The sequence below is a fragment of the Drosophila persimilis genome, unplaced genomic scaffold (assembly GCF_003286085.1).
Source record: "Drosophila persimilis strain 14011-0111.01,24,50 unplaced genomic scaffold, DperRS2 tig00000000-arrow-pilon, whole genome shotgun sequence".
In the NCBI taxonomy this organism is placed as follows: domain Eukaryota; kingdom Metazoa; phylum Arthropoda; class Insecta; order Diptera; family Drosophilidae; genus Drosophila; species Drosophila persimilis.
Window position 1 is genome coordinate 7,104,284 of NW_020825288.1, and position 23,809 is coordinate 7,128,092.

The following is a 23,809-nucleotide window of genomic DNA, read 5'->3' on the forward strand; positions in this document are numbered from 1 at the left end:
ATTTGCCTTTCGGCTTTTGTGTTCTGTACAACGCTGCGTATACGTGGCGCCATCATTTCGCTGTTGATTCATGAGTGGAGTGGCGTGGCGTGGAGTGCAGTGCAGTTTTTCGGCGCCTCTTCCACGTGTCCAGGCTCCATGAAGTGGTCGACACTTAAGTGGCCTCCAAATTGGATTCACACTTCAGCCTTCAAGTGGGTGCCCCTGTCGGTGCCCCTGTCTGTGCGCCTCTTGGCTGCTGGGCTGCTGTTTTGTCTCTGCGGAAATTGTCTATTTAGCGGTGGCTGCCTCAGAAACAAAGTTCCAGTTAACAGTCTGACCGGAAGACTGCCACTGGTGGAGTGCACAACATCCTTCTTCTTTCTCGCTCTAGCTACCACTTGCCCCACTCTCTCTCCGTCTCTGCCTCGGTGTGGCAGCATAGTTTTGGCTGCCACTTGTTGGCTTTTAAATTGAAATGCCAATGCTGCTGCTTCTCCGGTTTCCACTCTGTGTGTATTCCATGTCATCATTTGCTCTTTTTCATGGCTAAAAAATCCCCCCCCACCCCCTCCCGGCATCTGCACGGCGTTCATTGTAAATTCAACTAAATCCATGAATAAAATGTTTACTCCTGTTGTACTCCGCCGTCTACCCGTCTGTCTGTCTGTCCTGCCATGCCACGTTTTATTGCACATCGTTGTGTAGTTAACAATTGTTGCATGCCCCACTCTCCCTCTCTCTCTCTCTCTCCCTCTCTGGCTCTGTTGTGTGCTGTGGCGCATCCTTTGGCTTTCTCTTTCTAACCAAATTGAATTTCCGAATTCAATGAATGAATGAATGGGCGAATGAATTGGTTTAGTTTTTAGTTGTTTAGCCGGTTTAGCCCTCCCTCCCTCTCTCTCTCTGTCTCACTCTGGTGTGTTTGTTGCATACTTTTTGGCTGCCGCCTGTTGCATGTCTGCTCCAGTTACCGTTTGCATATAGATATATATATGTTTTGGCTCTGTGTGTTGGCATTTATACGAGTATTATGCCATCATAGCCTCATTCCCCACCCGCCTGTTGCCGGATTACTGTTGCTGCTGCCGTTTGTTGCATCTATTGCTGCCACAGCCTCTGATGGTGCTGGGCTGTCGTTTGTTGCCTCTTTTGTTGCCACTGTTGCACCTGTTTTTGTTGCAGCAGCTGCAGTTTCGATGTCCTCTATGCCTGCCCCTGCCTTATATTCTTTTTTTTGTGGCTCTCGGCGATTGTCTAGGTTATTGTTGCTGCTGCTGCTGCTGCTGTTGCCGGCTGCAGCAGTTTACTTGTGCGGAAATTGCATTTCTCGGCATTTTACATTTCAATAAATTTCGCTAGATGCCCCGCGCCCCGTGCCCCGCCCCTGCCGCCCTGCTTCTCCTTTCTGTTCCTTTTTTATGTCGCTATTTGGCCAGAACTTTATTTATATTAAAAACATTTTTATATATTTTTATTTCCTCTGTTTTCTTCATTTTTTTGTTGTTGTTGCTGTTGCTTAGAATATTTATTTGCCTGCGTTTTTTTATGGGGCCGTAAATTTGTGGGTTTTTTTTTTTTTTTTTGGATAGTTCAAGGCTTTGACCTGAAATGATGGTCGTAAAGCAGAACCAGAAATGGAAAATGTGATGAAAACTATTTGCAGCTGTGATAAAAAGGCAATTGAATGATGGCGGATTGAAGGGGCCGCCCCCTTGCGAATAATATGGGTTTTTTTTTGGTGGAACTTTCTTTGAAAGTTGCGGGTTTTAAGTGGTAGACCAGTCGTGGTATTAGTTCCAGTTACTTTTTTAAGGCTTTTAATACACATATTTTATGCGTGAAGACGGAATGAAAGTCACTTTCTAAAAGCAGTTCGTGGAGGCCCTGGGAATCGAAGATCTATAACAATCTCTATGCTCCGAGTGTGCGAATTGTAAAAGGAGAGTGTTATCACTTTTATTACGTTATTATTAGTAAAAGCAAACCACAAATTGTATTATTATTTTATAGCCAAAATACAAAGCCTTTACTAAATGAAAAAAAAAATGTAGTATATAAAAAATAAATATATTACAATTTTTTAAATGTATTATGTTATTTGTACTTGATTATAAAACAATATTACACTTTTAAATTAAATATTTTCAAATGAATTTTTATTCTATTATTTATTATTATTTGTATTTGTTATTATTTTTATTATTTTTTTTATGTATTTCATATTTAAATTACATATTTGTATACATATGTATTTTTATTTATTTTAATATATTTTATATGTAAATTAAGTATTAATTAAATTAATTTAACTGCGGGAACATTAAATTCTAAAATGTTTTTCTTACGCCCAACCCCAAGACAGAGCAATCCCAGGGGATTGAAACATTAATCAATATGTCTTCGTGGCAGCCACCACCACAGTCGCCACATATGGATTTCCTGTCATAATTGAAGCCCAATCATGGGCCAAAACATTCGAAAGACAACTGTTTTACCGCCCCCGAAAAAGCGGTTGAGCGGCAACCCTTCAATCGGCACGACCGACACCTGCAATTAGCAATTGGCAATAGGACGAGGCGGCACAGCCGGCTAGGGTCTCTCCAACATGAGCACTTAGCACATCAATTATGGTAACTTTAGTCGGGTGCTGCCCCTGCCCCGGCCCCCGACCCTGCCCCAGCCAACTGCCCAAATTCATGGCAATTTCCTTTCCACCAATTGCACGGCTGCACTTGCCATTCGAAGGCCCCAAAACAAACCTGAACAAACATGCAATCAAATGCAATTGAAACGAGGAACTGCTGCAAAAGAAGCAAAAATTTTCGTGTTTCGTGTTTCGTTTTTTGGCCGAAAACTGGGCTGCCAGCCAATCAGAATCCATGCGGGGCCGAAAAGTGCATACGAAAGCGCATTAGAGCGGGACAACGATAGCACGAGCACACATGCACACGTATCCGTGTGTGTGTGTGTGTGTGTGTGTGGAGAGGGGGGGAGGGCAGGCACCCACGCCAGGCCAAAAAAAAAAAAACAAGATGACTGCCGAATCGAGACGAAACGACGAGCCGAATGAGGCAATCGAATTTGTTGCTGCTGCCTCCTCTAATTTGTGGCGCCTCCGACCGATTCTATGCCCCCCAATGGATACCCTAAGAAGGAAAAGATACAGATACATCAATTTATTGCAAAACTAACGCACTTTTACGCCCTAAAGAATGGCACAGGCATGGCAGCCCTTTTTCTTACACTTTCTGCCACCGTTTGTGGCCATCGACTCGCTGGCCTTTCGCGAGGATATTTGTCGCATCAGATCGTAGAATACCAGATGCACATTTTGGTGGAGCTTGGCCGAGGTCTCCACATATGAGACGCCCCACTTGCGAGCCCGCGCCTGGCACTCGCCCAGCGGCACCTGGCGCTCCTCCTGCAGGTCGCTCTTGTTGCCCACCAGCAGGAAGGGCACGCTCTCGTCCTTCCTTAGCTGCAGGACAAGGTCCCTGGCTGCCTGGATGGCCTGAAAGCTGCCCTCGTCGGCGATGGAGAAGACGCAGAGGAAGCCATCGGCCCGGCGATAGTAGCTGTCTCTGATCACGACATTCACCTTCTGGCCGGCCGTGTCCAGGATGTCGATCTGCACCTGCTCGCCGTCCAGCTGGAGGGTCTTCCTGTAGATGTCCGCCTTGGTGGGCTCGTACTCGTCGTTGTACTCGTTGTACATGAACTGCAGCGTGAGGGCGGACTTGCCCACGCCCTCGCCGCCCAACATGATGATCCTGTGGAGCGGCAGCACGTGGCTCGTTGGCTCCGACATAGTTGAGAGACAAATAATTGGAGATTATATATTTGACAAAAATTTCACAGAGGCAAATACGAACTGGAGAGTATTTGTTGTGTGGCAAACAGCTGATCAAAATCGTTGTACCCCTCGTGACCCCAAGGCCACAAAAGACACTCCTCCTACATGGTGTGTGCCTGTGTGTGTGTGTGTGTATTGATGTTTTCTGCATGTAAATTGCCATATGCGACAAGCCTTAGATACTCCACCCTCTGAGCACATTTCTTTGCAGCTCTTTTCAGGGGTTGAGGGTTGCTAATGGTTCGGCGAGGGCGATGGCGAGGGAGAGCCTGTCAGCACTGCCGCCTGCTTAGAATTGTCCCACTCATCTGTGTGTGTGTGTGTGTGTGTGTCCTGCTGCGTATGTCCTCGCATTTAGTGCAATTCATTTACATTTCAACGTGGCCTGTCCCCTGCTTTTTCGGCCCCTAAGCACGCAGAATTGTGGCCAGTTGCATGTCCCTTCAAATGGAGAGGCGTGGGGCACCACCCCCCGCGCCCGAAAAAGAGCTAAACTGTACTCCGTTTACCGTTCATTTCCACGCATTGCCTCTGGGTCCTTCTGCGCTTTTTTGTTTGTGTTTTTTGTTTCCTTTGCCGCTGACTTTTGGCTTTTGTTTCTTCTGTTGTCCTTGTGCAGCACATTCTGACCAATTTGTTGTTGCGCTCGCCGGCCGGCTAGGGCCACCCACCCCCAGCCGCCACGTGGCAGAGTGGAAGTACGTTGACATTAGACATAACTCAAAATGTTATGCAAAATACGATGGCGTGTCAGCTAGAGCCAGTGCCAGAGCCAGAGCCAGAGCTGAACCCACAATTTGTTGAATTTCTAATTAAAAGTATTTTTGAGGGCACCTTTAGGGACCCAAAACCTAAAGCCTGTTATGCCTTTCCCTCATCCAGGGATATATGGTTATGCCAAGCGCTCAAATATTCAGCAATTGATTCTTTTTGCTTCAATCCCATGGTTGTGCAATTAATCGTAGCGGCTGCATCGCCAGGCAATTAAATCGGATCGACGCGCAGTTAGGAGTCTCTAATTGTCTGTGAACGGTGGCATCTGTCCCAGTCCCTGTCCCCCCGGGTCCAACACCTTCTCAGACGTTCCCCGGCCAGTCCCATTCAGTATTTATAAAGGCGGGGCGCGTATACGTAATATTACGTATTCACCTTCTGACATTTGGATTTGGATTATGGCACGCATTGCGCCAAAAAAAAATAAATGGAGGAAAACTTTCTGCGGAAATGTCGAATGTTGTTTGTCTTCTGTCGGAGCGACTTGGGTGGGGGGCGGAGGGGAGACTATCCCTTTATGTACAACATTTCAATGCGAATGACACCAACACCCAACAATAGAGTGTGGGGGAGGGACACCCCCCTCCGTTGGCAGTACATAATGTATCATCATTACAGTAATTTGCTTATGTAAACGACTTGACAGCAGGGAAGCCCAGCCCCAGCCACAGATCCCCCCCGAAGGAAATTAAAGGATGGGAATTGAATAAAATTCAATGAGGCTGACAGAACAACAACAACAACAGCCGGTAGCAGAAAAATGCAGCAATTTTTTAATGACTTTTCCACGAACACATACATATCTGTGCATATAGGCATGTACCCGTGTGTACCCGCGTGTGTGTGGCACATAAGGGCCTATCTGCCACACACACACACAGCTGTCGCAGCCGTATATGCACATGTATTTATGTATATGTGAGCCATATAATGTGGTACATTAATCGATAATTGCATTTTTTTTCGCTCATTCGTTTTTTCGGTCTCTTTTTTTTGCCCTTTTGGCAGAGGGTATAAGGATTTGGGAGCCGATTTGGGCAGAGAATTTAAGGGTAACCAAAAAATATATATTTAGGAAAATTGTAGACTATTTTTGTGGCTTGAAAGAAGGGAAAAGGCTACAGATTTCTGACAATTTTAAAAGGAATAAAATGCCCACGAATAGTACCCTCTGGCCTCCCCCCTGATCGCCCCAACCGATCTGCCTAGGGTATCTAAATCTTCGGTTATTTTTTGTTTATTTTTTGCTTTTTTTTTGTTGCATTTCTTTCATTTCTTTTGCCACTTTTCATGCGTTTCCTCTCTCTCTCCCTCTCTCATGGCGCATGCCATTTGCATATCCACGTGTCATGTGTGTGTGTGTGTGTTTTTTTTAAATGAGTTTCCGTTTATAATTGCTTAATTTTTCAATGTTTGTTTCCTCGCTGGCTGGAGCGAGGTAACTCCTGGCCAAACAAAATGAATATTAATCATACGCCCCATTGCCGCACCATTCACAAATTAGTTCAGGCATTTGGCTTTAATATCTAACTTTGATTAAACGCACTTTCGTTTTTGTTTTGCCCTCCGTCTCTCCCGGTGTCCCTCTGTCTGTTTGTTTATTTGTTTTTTGCTGCCACACACACGCACACACAGAAGGGGCACCGCATCGACCCTAAAACAAACAAACAAACAGACAGACAGACAGTCAGACAGAGAGCGAAACTAACTGACAGTTTGGGCAGACGTAAAGCAAACTTAAACCCAAACTCGAACCCAAACCCAAAGCCGAATCCTCTCCCATGACATGTCACGTAGAACCCACTCTCTGGCCCTCGCGTGTGGGTCGTAGGGGACCTGGGGGGGGGGGGCCTAGAGCTGACGACATGCACTCCTATGCATACAAATATTTAAGTTAGAGCCGCTAAAAAAATTCTATTTAGCATACATTCAGGCACTGGCTCTGTCTGCGGCTCTGCCTGGCATAATGTGCAACGCAAGGCGTCAGACAGTGGCAACGAGAGAGGTGGAAGAGAAGCCACGATACCCTGGATGGATCAATCCTACCCAGTAGATTCTGGGCCCCGCTTTTTCCTGGCCTTCCCGCACGAATATACCCCTTCGTTGGGCACCTGCGGAGGCAGACCGGGACGACCCAGAGCCTGAAACGGAACGAACCGGCAACAGCATTGAAATGCCGCCTTGCGGCTGTCGTCATCATCTTCGTACGCAATTTGTGTCGCCCAACCACATGCATAGGGAGGCACAGCACATAGATACACCCATACCAGAGACAGGGCTGGCACTGCATTGTGCGTGCGTTGCGTGCATTGGCATTGCAACCCCTGCAGGTGGCACATGGCAGATGCGTGTGCAGGGTAGAGTAGGAGTATGCGATCACAGGGTACTTTCCTGGCAGATCAAAGATTAAAGAGAGACCCTTGGGCGTCCTTTAGGAATTGTTTGAGTCGAAGATTCAGCCTAGAAATGCGGCCTGGTCTACCAAGAATCCAATAAGTAACGATACTGCCCTTAAAACCCATCATGGATCGCCTTTCCCCGAAGAGTATCTACGTTTCGTGGGAGACCTTCTTCATTTTCCCTCCATTTTTTAACCTGGCAGGCTGTGTGTGTGTGTGTCTGTGGCTGTGTCTGGTGGACTGGTTGCATTTTAAAGTTTGAGTTTCCGCAAGTCCCGTGCGTGCATTCACCTCGCTCTTTTTTCGCCCTTTTTTTCGGTGCGTGTGCGGTGTGCGGTGCGCGGTGCGATGGCAACCCCCGAAGCTCTGACGCGACGGCGACAACGACAACGACGACCCTGTTTATTTGAGCGCTTAAAAAAGCGGAGCTGCAACAACAGCAACTGCAGCTGCAACTGCCTCTGCCACTGCAACTGCCACTGCAACGGCAACTGGGAAAGCAATGCAATTTTTACACGGCTAAAGTTTGAACATGCCGCTCCACTTTCGCGCCGGAATGAGCAGCTGCAGCTGCAGTGCGTCCTCCCCCTGCCCCTCCCCCTCCCCCGTCGCCGTTGCCCCACTTCCACTTCAGCCCCAAAGTTGCAGCTGCACGCACCGTACGCACGCACTTGTGCGCAATCAGGACGACGAGGCGGCCGGGGCAGCAGCGACAAGGACAACGCCGCTCACTAGTTAGCTGCGGCGCTAGAATTTCCCATTTCTCCATTTCTCATTTCTCATTTCTCATTTGTTTTTTTTCCCCCACAACTTCCGGGGTTTTTTTCGGTCTTGTGCCGAAATGCACTAGAAATGCCACAAAATGCAGTTGCAGGGATTCCCCTACTCCACACAAGTCCCATTCGGGCACACCCTCTGTCTTCCGCATTTAATTTGGCTTATGTGTGTTTTTCGGATACCCTTTAAAGGCTCAAGGGATCTCGAGGGGTATGTGGCATGTGTGGCCAGTAGGAGACGCACGCAAGAGCAAGAGCTAGGAAGAGAGAAATAGACATTAAAAAGCGCCCTTTAATGCTAAGCCACTCTGTGAGAGGGTAGAACATGGTTTTCTTTGTTCTAGCTGGGGAAGATCCTTAACGATAGATAGAGGAGAGCTAGCAAGAGAGAGAAAGAGAGCAGCAGACATTAAAACTCGCCCTTTATTGTGGCTAAGCCACTCTGTGAGAGAGTAAAACATTGTTTTCTTGGTTCTAGTTAGGGAAGATCCTCAATGATTCCGCATATACTACTCTAGGATAGATAGAGGAGAGCTAGCAAGAGACAGAGAGAGGGTTAGACACTAAAAATCACCCTTTATCGTGGCTAAGCCACTCTGCGAGAGAGTAGAACACTGTTTTCCTTATTCCAGGTATAATAATGGTCCAATCGCAATGAGATTCAGGATTCTAGTAGATGCTCAGATCCCCAATGATGCTGCTTATTTCTCGATTCCTCGAATAACCCGGGGTATCCTCTAGTCGCTATATTCCCCCCTTCCTGTTGTGTTTAGGAGTCTAGATCCTCAATGATTCTGCATATACTACTAAAGGATAGATAAAGGACAGCTAGCAAGAGACAGAGAGAGACAGACAGACATTAAAAGTCACCTTTTTGTATTGCTAAGCTACTCTGTGAGAGAGTGGAACACTGTTTTCTTTGTTCCAGCTATACTAGTGATACGATCGCAACGATATTCAGGAATCTAGTAGATACCCTTCTCCCCAATGATGCTGCTTACTCCAGGTTGCCTCGAATAACCCGGGGTATCCCCGAGTCGCTATATTCCCCCCCTTCTTGTTGTGTTTTTTTGCCCCGTTTTGCTTCTTTTAATTCGCATTTCGTGTGAGTTGACGCGTAGCCTTTTGCCATATGCGCAAAACTTTTGCTTTTGAGGCACGCATGCCTGGCCATTGAAGTGGGCGGGGCTCTCGCTACGGGCGGGCGAGCGACCACCTGCATTTTGCATTAAATTGCATAACTTTTGTGGCAATTAGACGTTCGGCCCGGCCAAGACGAAGGATATGCCATAGGAAATGCAGCTGCAGTGCAAATACACAAATCTATCAATTTTCCATTGCCACACACAGCACGAAGGACTCCACATACGACAATTACGCATACGCAGTGTGGGCCCTTCCTAAATACAGAGTACCCGACCCGACATTCTTTTCCTATACTTATTTTTTCTTTTCTATACTTTTCCTTTGCATTGCATTTCAATTAAGTAATTTCTGTCTGCACAAATTCCCAGGCGCAAAAAAAAAAAACGCGAGAGACCAAACAAATGGAAATGTGATGGAAAATTGTTTGGAAATAATTGCCACCACAGGCAGTAATTATAGTCTATTAGAGGGGGGGGCGGGGGGTAAAGCCTTGCATAATCCCAACCTCAAGAACCGCTCAAGAATTTTACAGTTTATTAATATTTCGTATCTTTGTGCTTCATTGTATCTTTTGCTTAGGCTTAGAACGTGTTGCTGAGGAATTTATGGGTCGCAGGAAATGGAAAAATTATCAAGAGCAAGCGACGCGCAGCCAACTGAATATCGAGGAGCAACAGCCCATAGCGACAGCCGGTTCCGACGAGGACGAGGACAACAAGGACAACAGAAACCACTGTAAGCCAGAGAACCAGCACCACCGTTTAGAGCAGCAGTTTGAGGAGGATTTTGGTGAGTCCTTCAAAGGATCTTCAGGCGGTCTTGGGTCTAAAGTTGTTGGCAATTCCACAGATAACCAAACATCACAGGATTCATCACGTACAGCAACACCCATAAGTATACCATCACCACCGCCAGAACCCAACGATTGGAGACCGTCGGACAAGTGCAATTTCTGTGTCAACGGTCGCCTGCTAACGGTGAACGCCCAGGGCCAATTGGTGGCCGAAACGGTGGCACCCACAGCCACAGTCCACAGCAGCAGCAGCAGCACCAGCAAAGGCCCCATATACCACAACGGTCAAGTGAGTGGAGTGGAGTCGTGGAGTCGCAGTTTGGACTTTGAAATTAACCTTAAATCTATTCCAAGCAGCACGACAGTGACAGCAACTCGAGCGCATCACTGCACCAGTCTGGGGCACGCAACATTGCCAACAGCGGCAACTCCCTGGAACTGTACAAGCTGCTCACCCAACGGGCAGCCAAAATGACATCCATGGACTCGATGGCCGCCCAGCTGGCCCAGTTCTCGCTGCTGGCCGACTTCAATCTGATTAACTCTCTGGCCAGCCAGCAGCAACAGCAACAGCAACAGCAGCAGCAACATCCGCCACACAACTCGGTAACAACAACTACCTCAGAACTGCTATCGGCAGCCGCCATCAGTGCCGCACTCAAAGATACACCCAGTCCCAGTGCCGATGCCCCGCTCGATCTTAGCAGCAAGCCATCGCCAAATTCATCGATTAGCGGCGATGTAAAGTCCATCAGGTGAGTGGCACCCCTGCCATGCCATACCCTAGAATATATAATAAAAAACCAATATATATATAAGCATGTACTGGAACATAAATCTGGCAATCTCTGCGCAAACGCCAAAAAATATTTAACAAAAAAGAATTCGCCCCCAAACACAATACACAAAAAAATATTCATGTAAAACGGAAAAAAAAGCAGGGGGGGGGGGGAGGAAAAAAAGGTGGAAATTAATATTTAAGCATTTTTGGGGTGACGAATGGGGAATACCCTAATCGACTGCTTTGGAGAGTCGTGAATAGATCTAGTATACCCGCTCTGTGGAGAGGGTATCCATAGCCACACACACACACATACGGGCGGTAAAAAAGAGAAGGAAAAACACCGAATCGTGTGGCAGACAATACATGAGATAATTGCACTTTGGGCGCCTGCTGGCCCGCCGCCTCTGACACTGCACTTATTGTAGCATACTTAACGGGGCAGCCCACCCCACGCCACCCACTCCCCCCTCCCTGGCCAAACACACATGTGGCTGTGTGGATGCTGCAGCCGAAGCTTTATTGTTATATGCCTATGTAAAAATTGTGCAATTATACAACTGTGTGTCGCTATCTCCCTCTGTCTCTGTCTCTGTCTCTCTGTGTGTGCTTTATGAAACGATGCCGAAAATTACACATACGCCTGGTGGCACATTGCATTGGTGCCCTGGCCCACCCCCCCCGCTTAATTACCAGGCGTTAGGCAGGTGGGCGGATGGCCGCATAAATTTCCATCAAATTTCCCCCAAAAAAAAAAAAGGAATACATAAATTTATATATGTGTGCGTGTGTGTGTGTGTGCATCTTAACTCCTTGAGCTCTTCCGCAATCTTTTTTCAATTCGCTCTCCTTTTCTTTTTTGTATATTTTGGTCCTTGGCATTTTTTTTAATTACTCTAAAATGTTCAGGAGCACCTTTTATTATTACTCTGCCTCGCTCTCTGTGTGTGTGTGTGTGTTTGGGGCATACAACTTCAGACGACAGATCCCCTTGTTAGCGCCCGGGAAGCCCAGGCGTCGTGTGCATAATTTTCCAGCACTTTCCACGATTTTTGTCATTACTCTTTCTTTTTTTTTTGTTTTTTTTGGTTGCGAATTTTCGTGTGTGTGTGTGAGACTGTGGCAACGACAACCGCGGCGGTCGGTGGCTGCCACTTGAGCCGCAACAGCGCCAGTCCTTGTCTATTGTCTAAAGCATGGCCAAGTGTTTGTTAGCAGCCGCCATCGCCGTCTCCGTCGCCGCCGTCATGCACCATCTCGTACACCTATTTTAATTGTCATACGACAAAAAAAATGTCGAAAAAATGTACAAAAAACAATGAATAAACGGGCGAAAAGGAAGTGTTTTGCGGTTGCACTGGAAGGTGGGAGTTATGTACAAGGAAAGCAGAGACACAAGAGCTGTGTTCGAGTTCCAGCTGAAGGACAAAAGCACCGCCCGATGTCCTTGGAGCCTTGAATAAACCTTAATAGAACTATTTGCCGATTAAAGATCGACCAATAAATAAGCCTTAAGCCAGATGACCGTAACTCAACCCCAGGGCACCCCTCTAAGGCACACCTACCCTGCCCCGTGCCCCCACCCCCCAACCACTTGAGGCACAAAAGCCACTGACGCTGCAATTTTTGGCATTTTTTTCCTCTCTTTTTCGTCAAGCGTTTATTATTACAGATTTTTTTCTCAGGCTGTCGCTGCCGCTGCCGAGGATGATGAGACGGCGTCGCCACTCCAAGTGGAGCTTTGAAGGGGGGGCGGCAGTGGCAGCGGCAGCGGCTGCAGCGTCGACGTCGACGTCGCCCAGCGCAGCAGACAGAAATGAGTGCATCATATCGATCGCTTTTTTTTTTGCACGCTGCGTTTTACTTTTTTCTCTCTGTGTGTGTGTGTGTGTGTGGGTGTGTATTTTTTGGTCTTTCTTCTTTGCTACTTTTTTCTATGCACTTTTCGGAAGAGCGCGGGGGGGGAGGGGGCCCTGGGCGGGCAGAGCGACTGTCGCTGGGTGTATATTCATTATTTTTCGTTTACGAAAAAATTCTCCCCTGAGAGCGAAAGGGACAGGGAAGCCGAAAAAAAAGAGACACAAGAGAGATTGAGAGAATGTAATAACTGGCATAGACTGATGACGTCGACTGCGACGTCGACTGCGTTAACCATTTGGCCCCAAAAACAAAAAAACCCCCCAAATGGTAAAATACAATGCAAAGAGGAGAGCTTAATGCGTGTGCACTGGCCATTGTTATACCCCTTGTCGGGGGGAAGGGGGGTTATGGAAGGACCTGTCGGAGGCATAAGAGTAGGCAGACACTCTGCATTATGGTTGGACGATCATCTGAGAGACATTTGGCAGGTGGCAGCTGGAACTGAGAGAGGGAGAGGGAGTACAAAGGGAAGAAGGATATAGCCAGATCCTGGGCTGGATGTGAGCCTCATATTTTATTCAAAACCTTTCAAGTGGCGAAGCAATTACTAGACCATCAAGTGGCCCGTGTGACACCAGCAGAAGGCTGCTGCTCTCCTCCCGCCCAACCTACCGAGGGGCGCTGCTGCAAGACGCGCGGCGTAACTTGCAGGAAAGGATTATAAGCCGCCAAGACCGAACATATCCCCGATCAAAACATATGGCAGGGAATATAGCACCTAATTTGGCCAAAAGTAAACCGATCTTGCCGAAAAATTGCCCCGATCCTAACTTGTAAAGAATTTGAAACAGAATCCCAGTCTTAAGAGCCATTAGGCCACCATAAAAACTAAAATTTGCATACCAAAAATGCCTAAATTATTCCTCAAAAAAAGAGTCCTCAAAGTCTCCCGCCAAAGACCAGGCGAAAAGGTTTTTTTTGCTACCCATTGATCCCCTGATCCTTATCGACTGAGAGGCAATACATCATTCCGTTGCCATAAGAACTGACGGCACTGCCAGGGTATCTGTGGCTTCGATCTGGATGGCAATCTTTTACCGTCCCTGTTGTGGTTTTTAGCTGCAGTCCAACACTTTTTAACGGTTATCGCCAGAGCCCCCACCGCCCCACTTCCCCTCTCCCCCACTTGCACAGTTATTTATCATTGCCCCTCCCACGCCCACTCCCCCCCAAAACTCATTTACTTTTTGTTCGCTCTTTTTCTATATAGTATATGCCACAATTTTTTGTCATTTCAATGACCGCTGCTCGATTCGGTTTAAATGTCTGTTGCTGTTCCTTTTTCCCGTTTTTTTTTTTGGTATAATTTTGTGTGCGTGCGTGAATGAACGAGATAGAAACAACAAAAAATTGAAATGCATATAAGAGTGCAGCGGCAGAGGCGTCAACGCCAGCTGCAGCGACGGCGGCAGAGGTGGACGAAAATTAAAAAAAAAAAGAGACGAAAAAAAAACGAAGAGAAATGAGTGCATATCTTCCGAAAAAATGCAACTGCCATGAATGTGTGCGTGAGTGGCATAGGGTGGATGTATGCATAGGTGTACGTGTGTGTGTGTGTGCCCGGGGGGGTGTTGGTGGGTGGCCTGCGCACGCATCAAGTGTAGGCCGAGGCCCGGCACCGGGGTCTGCGGGGGCCACTGCATTGGCAACAAAAACCAACATGCAATTGCATTCATACCGAAACACACACATACCGAAACACACACACACACACACACATGCACTTAATGCATTTTTAACAAAATTGCATTCGACGTTGTCAACACACACACACACACACACACACACTCATAGGCCAAACATACATGAGACGAAAAAAAAACGAGGAGAAGAAAAAAAAAGGCTTGTCGAAGATTTCTATACTCTTCTGGGCCGCGTGGCTCTTCCCTGCTTTGAAGTCTCCAGTGAAAAGAGAGCACCGATCGAGAGAGTAAGGATCGGGCGAATGAAGCGCTAACGACCGAAGCTAGTGAGCCGGGGGTTGGTGAAACGATTAAGCAGGGGGCTTGCCCTGAAAAACATATACGCTCCTTAAAGAGTATACAAAAAAGCGAAATAAAAAACCCCACTATGGGGGGACAGAGTGCGGCATTGTGCGCTCTCGTTGGAGCCAGCGGCAGAGGCTTTTCCTACTACAAAACCCACCACCCAGCCCCAGACCCAACCCCCGCACCCTTAACCATTAACCTCACATTCCATTCCTCCAGTCAAATGCCAAACATTGCCCCTTTCCCTCTTCCCCGCCCCATTAACCAGCTCTCGTTCCGCCACTGGCACATTTGTTGCACGCAACAAAACAGAAAGACAGCAGCGGCAGCAACAAAAAATACATATAAAAAAAACACCAATAAAAATGCAGAAATCATAATTAATTGTCCGCGGGGGAGGGGCCGAATAAATGTTTTATTTTGGGAAATAATCACAAATATTGGGGTTTTCTGTGGTTTTTTATTTTTTATTTTTTTAGGGAGAGAGCTTAAGAACTATAATTTTTATAATAAAACATAAAATAAAATTAAAAAAAAAATTTTAATTTAATTAAAATTATTTTCTGACTAAACCATTAAAATCAAAAATAATTCAAATTTTTTAATATATCTATACAAATTTATTTTTTTTTTTATTATTTACATATATCCAAAAAAACTCTTATTTTCAATGTTATAAAAATTGAAAATAAAAAATTGAATTTTAGGGAGATTCAAAACATCAAAAAATAAAAAAAAAAACGTTTTATTTTGCCATTTATTTAAAGAAAATCCCAGTTTGGATCTCTGCTTATTTACAATTTTTATGAAAAAATCCCATAATGAAAATCCCATTTGTGAGCTCTGCTCTTAAAGGATACTATTATCAATAAATTAATTGATTCCCCTTAATTATTTATATAATTTTTTGGACAGTTATTCTATAAAATATCGTAAAAAATTCAGGACTTGGATAGATCTCAAAAACCCCCCGATATTTGTGAACTTTTGACAATTCTTTCCCTCAAATGTTAGCCTTGATCTTTAACAAAAAAAAAATCAAATTTAAATTTAAATTTGCTTCAAAGAATATTATGTTTTATTAATGAAAATGATAACCAATTTGAATGTGAGATGGGGATGGTAATTGAGTGTCTGTGTGCGTGTGTGTGTGTGCGTGTGTGTATATATTTACTCTTGTGCACATATGTTAGTGTGTTCGGAGCACATAAAAAGGTGTGGGATGAACCGACAAAAATGCAATATTGCGCATAACAACAACAGCAACAAGAGCGAAAATCGTTGCAGTAAAAAATGCATTTCTCTGGTACCGGGCCACATTGCTACAACAACAGAAAAAAGTATTTAAAAAAACACACACGCACACCGTTGAGCAAAAAAAAGCAACCCTTTTGCTGCCACAAATTAAAACAAAATGTCAGAAAAATTGCAAACGCCAACGAAAAACGTGAAGGAGGGACAGAGAACAGAGGGCCACCGAGGCTGGGAATACCCTAACAGAGATCATTTCAGTGATAATTCCATCTAGATGTAGAAAAATGTAGAATGATGCTACGAATTTTATGGTGGAATATTACTAAGAGTCCTTAAAAAGTCCATGTAAACTACGTTTAGCGAGCGTTGGGTTTTTTTTTTAATTTTTTAGCTTTGATTATTTTAAATAAAAATATTTGAAATATAAAATATATAATTTTACATAATACTATTTTTTTTTTTTAATATTATGATTATATTTTTGATTATAAAATAATATCCTTGATACAAATTATGTTGTTTGCTTTCATTTTTAAAACAACTTATAAATTATATATGTATATAAATTTATCATAAATTTATGTTATACTAAAAATTTAACTAATATTAAAAAATTAGTTAGATTTATATAAATTTAATTTTCCTTCGGTTCCTGTCGTCTTGATGCAGGAGATCAGATCCCATTTAAGTATCAGAAATAGTCTCCAAAATATTCGATCATGCAGAGAGCAGAGCCCTCTAGAAATCCATGAATACCCCTTCGAAAGAGTATTGTACATAAAAAAAGGAAAAGGATGCAGAAAAAAAGCCTGCTGCGGGTTGGGTTTGGGGCATGTGCTTTTTTTTGGGTGCAAATGAATGCGCTCCACATGCGTGTGCAGCGGCAACAAATGCAGGGATATGTTGTACAACAACTGCAACAGGAACAGCCGCAGCAGCAGCGTCGGCAGCGGCAGAGAAACGTGCTGCTGCTGCTGCAGCAAGGCAGAGGCAGCGCGGCTGTTGCAGTGGCAAATTGCAATTGAAGTGCAGCCAAAAGGTAAACGACACCAACAAAAAATCCAAACGACATTGAAATGACATTTTTCATTTATTTTTGCGCGCCATCCTTCGCTCCTGGTGCCGCTGTTGCCGCTGCTGCAGTTGCTGCAGTTGCAGGGGCAGACTGATGGTCGGTGAGGAGGGGGATGGGGGGAGGGGACAACATCCTCCCAAAGGTTGGGACCGCCGTGCTTCGGGTTTTGCGCAATTATGCAAATTTTTGTGTATATCCTTACCTCATCCCACCTTGCCCCACCTCCCACATTTTTTTTCCTTTTCCTTCCCTTTTTTTGTGTGGTGTGTGTGTGTTTTTTCTGTCTGTTTTTTTGGGGAAATTATTTTGTGTATGCAAAATGAGCAAAAATGCAAAAAACTGTCGCCATTTAATGATGATGCCCGCCCGCGGTCCATCCCCACTCCCAGCCCCAGCCCCCAGCCCCAGCCTCGGACCCCAATTTACTTACGGTCAGCCAAGGGCCACGCCTCCACTTGCACCTGCCCGCCCCCCACTCGTGCGGCAGCTATCATACAGTTTAACATTCACTGCTGCCACCTGCTGCCGCGTTCTCTGCCACATTTTTCTTCTCCCCTGCTGAAGCATTCTTCTGCCTCTGGCTCTGCCTCTCCACCTGCCCCCCTGCCCCTCTGCTTCTTGCTGTTTTCCCCATTTTTTTTCTGTGTGTTTTTTGTGTTGTCTGCACAATTTTCAGACATTTTCCAGACGCGGCAAGGACTCCTCCGAAATAAAAATGGGGTAAAAAAGTAAAGTTGTGCTCTGACTTTGCCATCAACTTTTGCCAGGGCCGTCTCCCGTTGTGCCGCAGCGAAGGGCGCCAAAAGAAGCTGTGCTGTGCGTTCCGTCTACCCATCTCTTTCTCTCCATATACATACATGTATATATCTATCTCTGTCTCAGCCGACGACAGTCTGTCGGTGCAATGTCCCCAGCCACCCACGAAAAAAAGAGGAGGAAATAAAAAGAAAGGGTCTCGAGCTCGTCTCGTTTTCTGGTTGAGCATAAAGAAAAGAAATATTTCGTACGGCTTCTGATGATGTTGTTGTTATTGTTGTTGTTGTTGCAACACAAAAGTTGCCTTTTCCTGTGTGGGGGGTGGGAAGGGGGGGAGGTGCAACCCGTCAAGGCAGCGCTTGGCTTGGACTCGCGTTGGCATTAAGTGAAAATGGTTTTGGTACGTTTCTTTTTTTTCCGAAAAGAAGGCACTACCCTGGGAAAGGGGTATCTTTGTTTTGAGCAGAGGTTTGTCCCCCAGAAATGATTGGCATCGACTGTTCCATAGGTTCTTTCGCTTTCCCCATTTCTTCCCGGAAACCTTCGCCCTCCGAAGGGTATTCGCCCTCTTCGGCATACCTTGGGTTACTCCTTGATTTATATGTTTTTTTCCTTGCTCTTTTTGTTGGATATTCGTCTAATGAACTTCAAAAACATGTTTGGTCCCTAACCTCTTGCTGGCGGAACACCCATGCCTTTTGTCCTCTACCAGCTCTCCTGCCAGACTCCTTTTGGGGCTGTCATCTTTTGTCTCTGTCCCGAAAAAAAGGGAACACAAAAAATGATTGTGTGGCAGGGCACATCCTTGCCACTGCCTCTGCCTTTGCCTTTGCCTTTGACACCCAAGCGTCGTCGTCGTTGTCGTCGTCGGCATCCGTGTGTCCTTCTTTCTGTTTCCTTTTGGCCTGATGTCGACATTTAAGAAGCACTCATTGTCAGTCCTTGCACACCCTGTCTCTGTGCCAAAAAAAAAGGGAGAGCCTTCTAAGCGGGAAGTGGCTCTCAAGTCCTTTGATGGTGCTGCCAAAAAATATTACCCTCGAAGCCCAAAAGTCACTGTTGAAAATTTCTGGAAGATAAAGGATGATTGACTCGAAGGATCAAGCGGGGGTTGAGGCAGTGCATACATTTCTAGGATCTGTAGAAATTTGAGGAACTTCCAATTTAAGTGATTTTCAATGCCTTGTCCTCTTTTCAGAGCCCTCTCGGACTGTCCCACGCCCACGCCTTCGTCGGGGCGAAGGACGTACAGCGAGGAGGACCTGAACAGGGCCCTGCAGGACGTGACGGCCAGCAAGCTGGCACCCCGCAAGGCGGCCGGTCAGCACCGCTCCAGCCTGATGAACAGGATGGCGCACCACGAGCAGCGGCTCGAGCGACTCGAGCGGCTCGAGCAGGACGAGCCGGATGAGCCGGAGGACTCGGCGGACGAGGCCGAGGTGGACAGCAACGCCTCCACCCCGGCACCGGTCTATCCGGAGCTTGCCCAGCGCATCGCGGCCACGGCCCAGCTCCACAAGCTGAGCAGCCACCTGTCCGAGCACAATGGCAGCGAGGATCTGGGCGAGGACCTCGAGGGCGGGGGCCAGCACTCGCCGAAGCTGTCCAGGATACCAGGGCCCGCCAGTGCGGTGGCACCCATACCCATCGACACGAATGTGCTGCTGCACTCGCTCATGCTGGCGGCGGGCATCGGAGTGATGCCCAAGGTGGACGAGACCCAGACGGTGGGGGACCTGATCAAGGGCCTGCTGGTGGCCAACACCGGCGGCATTGTGAACGATGCGCTCATCAATCTGCTCGCGGCCAGCCAGCAGGAGACCAGCAATGGCAATGCCGCCAGCCTGCTCCTCCAGCAGCACCAGCACCAGCACCAGCAGCAGTTGAATGCCTTTCACCATCGCCTACCAAAGTCTGAAACGCCCGAGACGAGCTCCTCGCTGGATCCCAACGAGGCCAGCGAGGATCCCATACTGAAGATTCCGTCCTTCAAGGTCAGCGGGCCACCCAGCATCTCGCCCAGCATCAGCCACAGCCACCACCAGCAGCAGCAGCAGCAGCACCTCCTTCAGCAGCAGCACCACCACCAGCACCCACACCACCACAACAATCACAGCTCCAGCAGCAACTCCCACGCCCACGGCCACTCCCACGCCCACGCCCACTCCAACAGCAGCAATCGGAACGGGGGCGGGGGCGGTGGCGGGGGGAGAGAGCGCAGTCCGCACTCGGCCTCGCCGATGCTGGCGGCCGCTGTGTCCAACAGCAGCGCAAGTGCCGCCGCTGCCGCCGCCGGCCTGCTCTCGGCCTCGCCCACCTCCATCCAGAAGATGATGGCCAGCAACATTCAGCGGCAGATCAACGAGCAGAGCAGCCACGAGGCAGCCGCAGCCGCGGCGGCGACGGCCAGCAGCAGCCTGCGCAACGGCAGCACTAGCGCCGGCAGCGACTGCAGCAACAATGGGGCAGCATCCGGCAACAACAACAGCAGCAGCAGCAGCAGCTACAAGAAGCCCAGCATCTCGGTGGCCAAGATCATTGGCGGCACGGACACGTCCCGCTTTGGGGCGTCGCCGAACCTGCTCTCCCAGCACCAGCACCAGCACCACCATGCCCACCTGCCCGCCGGCCATCATGCGGCGGCCGCGGCGGCGCACTCGCACCAGGCGCAACTGAGCGCCCAGGAGGCGGCCGCCCTGGCAGCGGGCAAGGGAACGCGCCCGAAGCGTGGCAAGTACCGCAACTACGACCGGGACAGCCTGGTGGAGGCCGTCAAGGCGGTGCAGCGCGGCGAGATGTCCGTGCATCGGGCTGGGAGCTACTACGGCGTGCCCCACTCCACGCTGGAGTACAAGGTGAAGGAGCGGCATCTGATGAGGCCCCGGAAGCGCGAGCCCAAGCCCCAGCCGGACCTGGTCGGCCTGACGGGACCCGCCAACAAGGTGTGTCCGGAGAAGCTGAAGCCCGGCAACCACATCAACCACACGGGCAACCACCACGGCGTCGGCGGCTCGAAGCTGAGCAATGCCCTCAAGAGCAACACCTCCTCCCAGGCGGCAGCGGCAGCGGCGGCGGCCGCCGCAGCAGCGGCCTCAGCCACAGTGCCCAACGGCCTCAAGCTCTTCGATGGGGTGGCGCCGCAGTTGGGCTTTCAGCCGAATATATTTTGGACCCAGCAGAATGCCGGCAATGCGTATGGCCTGGACCTGCACCGCATGGCGGAGGCCATGCGCCAGCAGACCAACCAGACGAACGCCCACGAACGACCGATGAAGAGCGCCCTGGAGATAGCCGAGCACATGTACGACGGCATCATCCGCAAGACCCTGCAGTCGTCCGGCGATGGCAATGGAAACGGGAGCGGCAGCGGCAGCGGCAGCAGCAGCACCAGCAACGGACACGCCCTGGGCCATGGGCTGGGCCACCATGGCAATGCGCTGCTCGATCAGCTGCTGGTGAATAAGACGCCCCTGCCGTTCACCAACAATCAGAGCAACGACTACCGGGGGGCCGCCTGTTCGAGCGGCGGTGGGGAGCGCATCAAGCGATCGGCCAGTCCCTTGGGCGTCTATGCGGATATCAAGAGGGAGCGTCTGAGTGCGGACAGTGCCAGCAGCGATGAGGAGAGGGATCGAGAGCGGGAGCGGGACCGGGATCGGGATCATGATCATTCCAGCAACAACAACAACAACAACAGCGACCTGGCGCACAACAAGAACAAGAGCAGCAGCAGCAACAACAATGGCAACAGCAGCAGCAGGAACAACAACAACAATGGCAATGGCCGGAGCCGAATGACCTCCAGGGACTCGGACGCCACGGATGCCAGCAGCCTGAAGAGCGACCACAGCAGGCACCGGCACAGGCACAACAAAATGATGGATCTCAATGGGAGCAACAGCAGCAGCAGCCAGAACGACGGTGACGGCGATGGCGATGGCGATGGCGAGGGCGAGACGACCCACTCGCAGATGCCCAGTCCCAATCCCAGTGGCAGTCCCAATCCCAATCCCTGCCCCAGTCGCAGTCGCAGTCCTGGCTGCAGCAGCAGCGCCGTCGGCGGCTCCATATTGCACGAGAAGCTGGCCCAGATCAAGGCCGAGCAGCTGGAGCAGCAGCAGCAGCAGCAGTTATAGGATCAGTCGATGGCAAGGCCGGCAGCATTTGCCTGGCCGCCGCTGGCCACCCACTACTATAGCTTCTAGAAAAAAACGGGCAGGAAGGATCGGCAGGGATCGACCAGGATCAGACAGGGAGTCCGGGGAGTAAAGCAAACCAAATTAAGCAACTCTTTTTATAGTACATAAAAGAAACATATATATAAACGCGGAAACAGAGCCCCCTTCCCCCCTCACTCACCCGCTGAGATCCGCATAGAAAAACAGCAAGAAACCAACAAACAAAATACAAACATACACCTATGGCGCGCTGTGTACGCGCGTATATACATATGTACGTATTATTGTTTCGTTTTTGACAATCGACAAATAGGCATTCTCTTGTACAAAACAAAAACAAAACTTTCTTAACAAAACCAAAAAAACCAAGAAAGAAATCTAAAAAAAAAAAACTCACACACACACACAACCTTAAACAACCTTAAGACCAACAAAAAACAAAAAAACAAAAAAATCTGAGCAAGAACCATTTTCATTTTGCATTTTTTTACGACAATTTCTCTTTTGTTGATAGATATATGGAATATATATTTTTATTGAACAGAAAACTAACAACAACAGTCCAATGGGAATACAAAATAAAACAGAAAATCAGAAAAACAGAAAAACAACCAACAAAACAGCAAAACAGCAGCCAGTCGTGTGGGGCCAGAGGTCTCTGGGATCCCAGGGATACTCCGTGCCCCACACAGACTGCCACGATATCGACAGAATCGAGTACTACATACAGCCGAGACCATATAGACAACAACATCTACAATATCCGATCAACAACAACAACAACAACCAACAGCAATAACAACAACATAACAAAACAGAAAATAAAAAAAATAAAACACACACAGAAAACAGTAAGCAAAAATCCAATAGCAAAATTCTAAAATGAACTAAAAACAAAACCAAAATTCCACCACAGCAACATTCAACATTCAACAATTTTTCTATAATTTCAACAACAAAAAAGACAACAAAAAGAAAAAAAACAAAAACGGAAATCAATAAACAAAGCTGCCTTCACATTTACAAATTAAATAAATTAGTAACAAATCGTAAACAAACAAAGAGAAAAGAGAGCGGAGGAACGTTAGGAAAAAGCACACAAAATAATAATTCAAGGGAATCCGTAAAGAAAACCAAAAACGCAGAGCAACAACAAAGAAATTCCAAATTCATTTACTTAAATCAAAATTGAAAACCCACTAAAAATCATTAAAAAAATTAAACAAAGTCCCAAGAAATTAAAAAGACAAAAAAACCCCTATAAACAAAATTGAGGCCCCAAAAAAAATATATAAAAACAAAATACATGCCATACACAATTTCACACCAAAATTAAACAAAATTGGAACATAAAAAAAAATATACATACATACTCGTATATACCATAACAATTTGAAAAATCCCCAAGAAAAACTCACCTAAAAATGATCTTTCAAACCCACACTTCGCCCCACATATTGAACACTAAATTTAGAGAAAATTTAAATGTTTCAATGTTTACATAAGAATGAAATATTAACCAACAAAATTATCTGTGTTTAGGCTTTAAAAAATAAAAAAAAAACAAGAATTTCGGCTTAAAAAAAATACATTTATTGTGAAAGCACACATTTCGAGTACTTGTAAAAAAAATTAAAGAAAAAATCATAAATATATAAAGACTTTATATATGTATAACTATATATAATGCTTATATATTTCTATGACATATATATATATATTTGTATATTTATGTATGTGTGTGTCTTCATCACTACGCGTATACCTCAAACCAAACAAAAACAAAAAACAAAAACATGATCATTTTGAGCAACTGAAAAACTATATATTTAAATGTACTTATACACTCTACACACACTCTTTTACAGGAGACCCCCCTAGACATACATATTTACACAGATCCACAGATCACAGATCCCCATCCAGAAGACCCCGCCCCCCTTTGGCCAATCCCCCTTTCGATATGTGTATTTTGCTTTCGTTTCGACTCTGAACTTCTATCCTAAACTAAATGTCTGCGTAAATGAAAGTAAATAAACAAAAAAAATCATATATAAATGTACCTAAGGAAAACCGAAAAACATATTTTGTGTGCTAGCTAGTAAGTGTCAAAAGAAAAACCATACAAAAATTA

General features: G+C 46.9%; 2 protein-coding genes across 2 annotated transcripts in view; one reads left to right on the top strand and one right to left on the bottom strand.

Annotated features, from left to right (window-relative positions):
- The window catches only part of LOC6587972 (mushroom body large-type Kenyon cell-specific protein 1), a 61,905-nt gene extending 39,870 nt beyond the window's left edge, over nt 1–22,035 (top strand). The window contains exons 3-5 of the mRNA XM_026994851.1: nt 9,510–10,012; nt 10,081–10,478; nt 18,696–22,035. Of these exons, the coding sequence (XP_026850652.1) occupies nt 9,510–10,012; nt 10,081–10,478; nt 18,696–21,633 (3,839 nt within the window). The 3' untranslated portion in view covers nt 21,634–22,035. The remainder of the gene's footprint in view (nt 1–9,509; nt 10,013–10,080; nt 10,479–18,695) is intronic.
- On the bottom strand, nt 3,132–3,945 carry LOC6588009 (ras-related protein Ral-a). The gene has a single exon (XM_002012780.2). It carries the CDS (start codon nt 3,788–3,790, stop codon nt 3,188–3,190), a length of 603 nt encoding a protein of 200 aa, XP_002012816.1. The 5' UTR covers nt 3,791–3,945; the 3' UTR covers nt 3,132–3,187.
- Nucleotides 22,036–23,809: the final 1,774 nt, after the last annotated feature.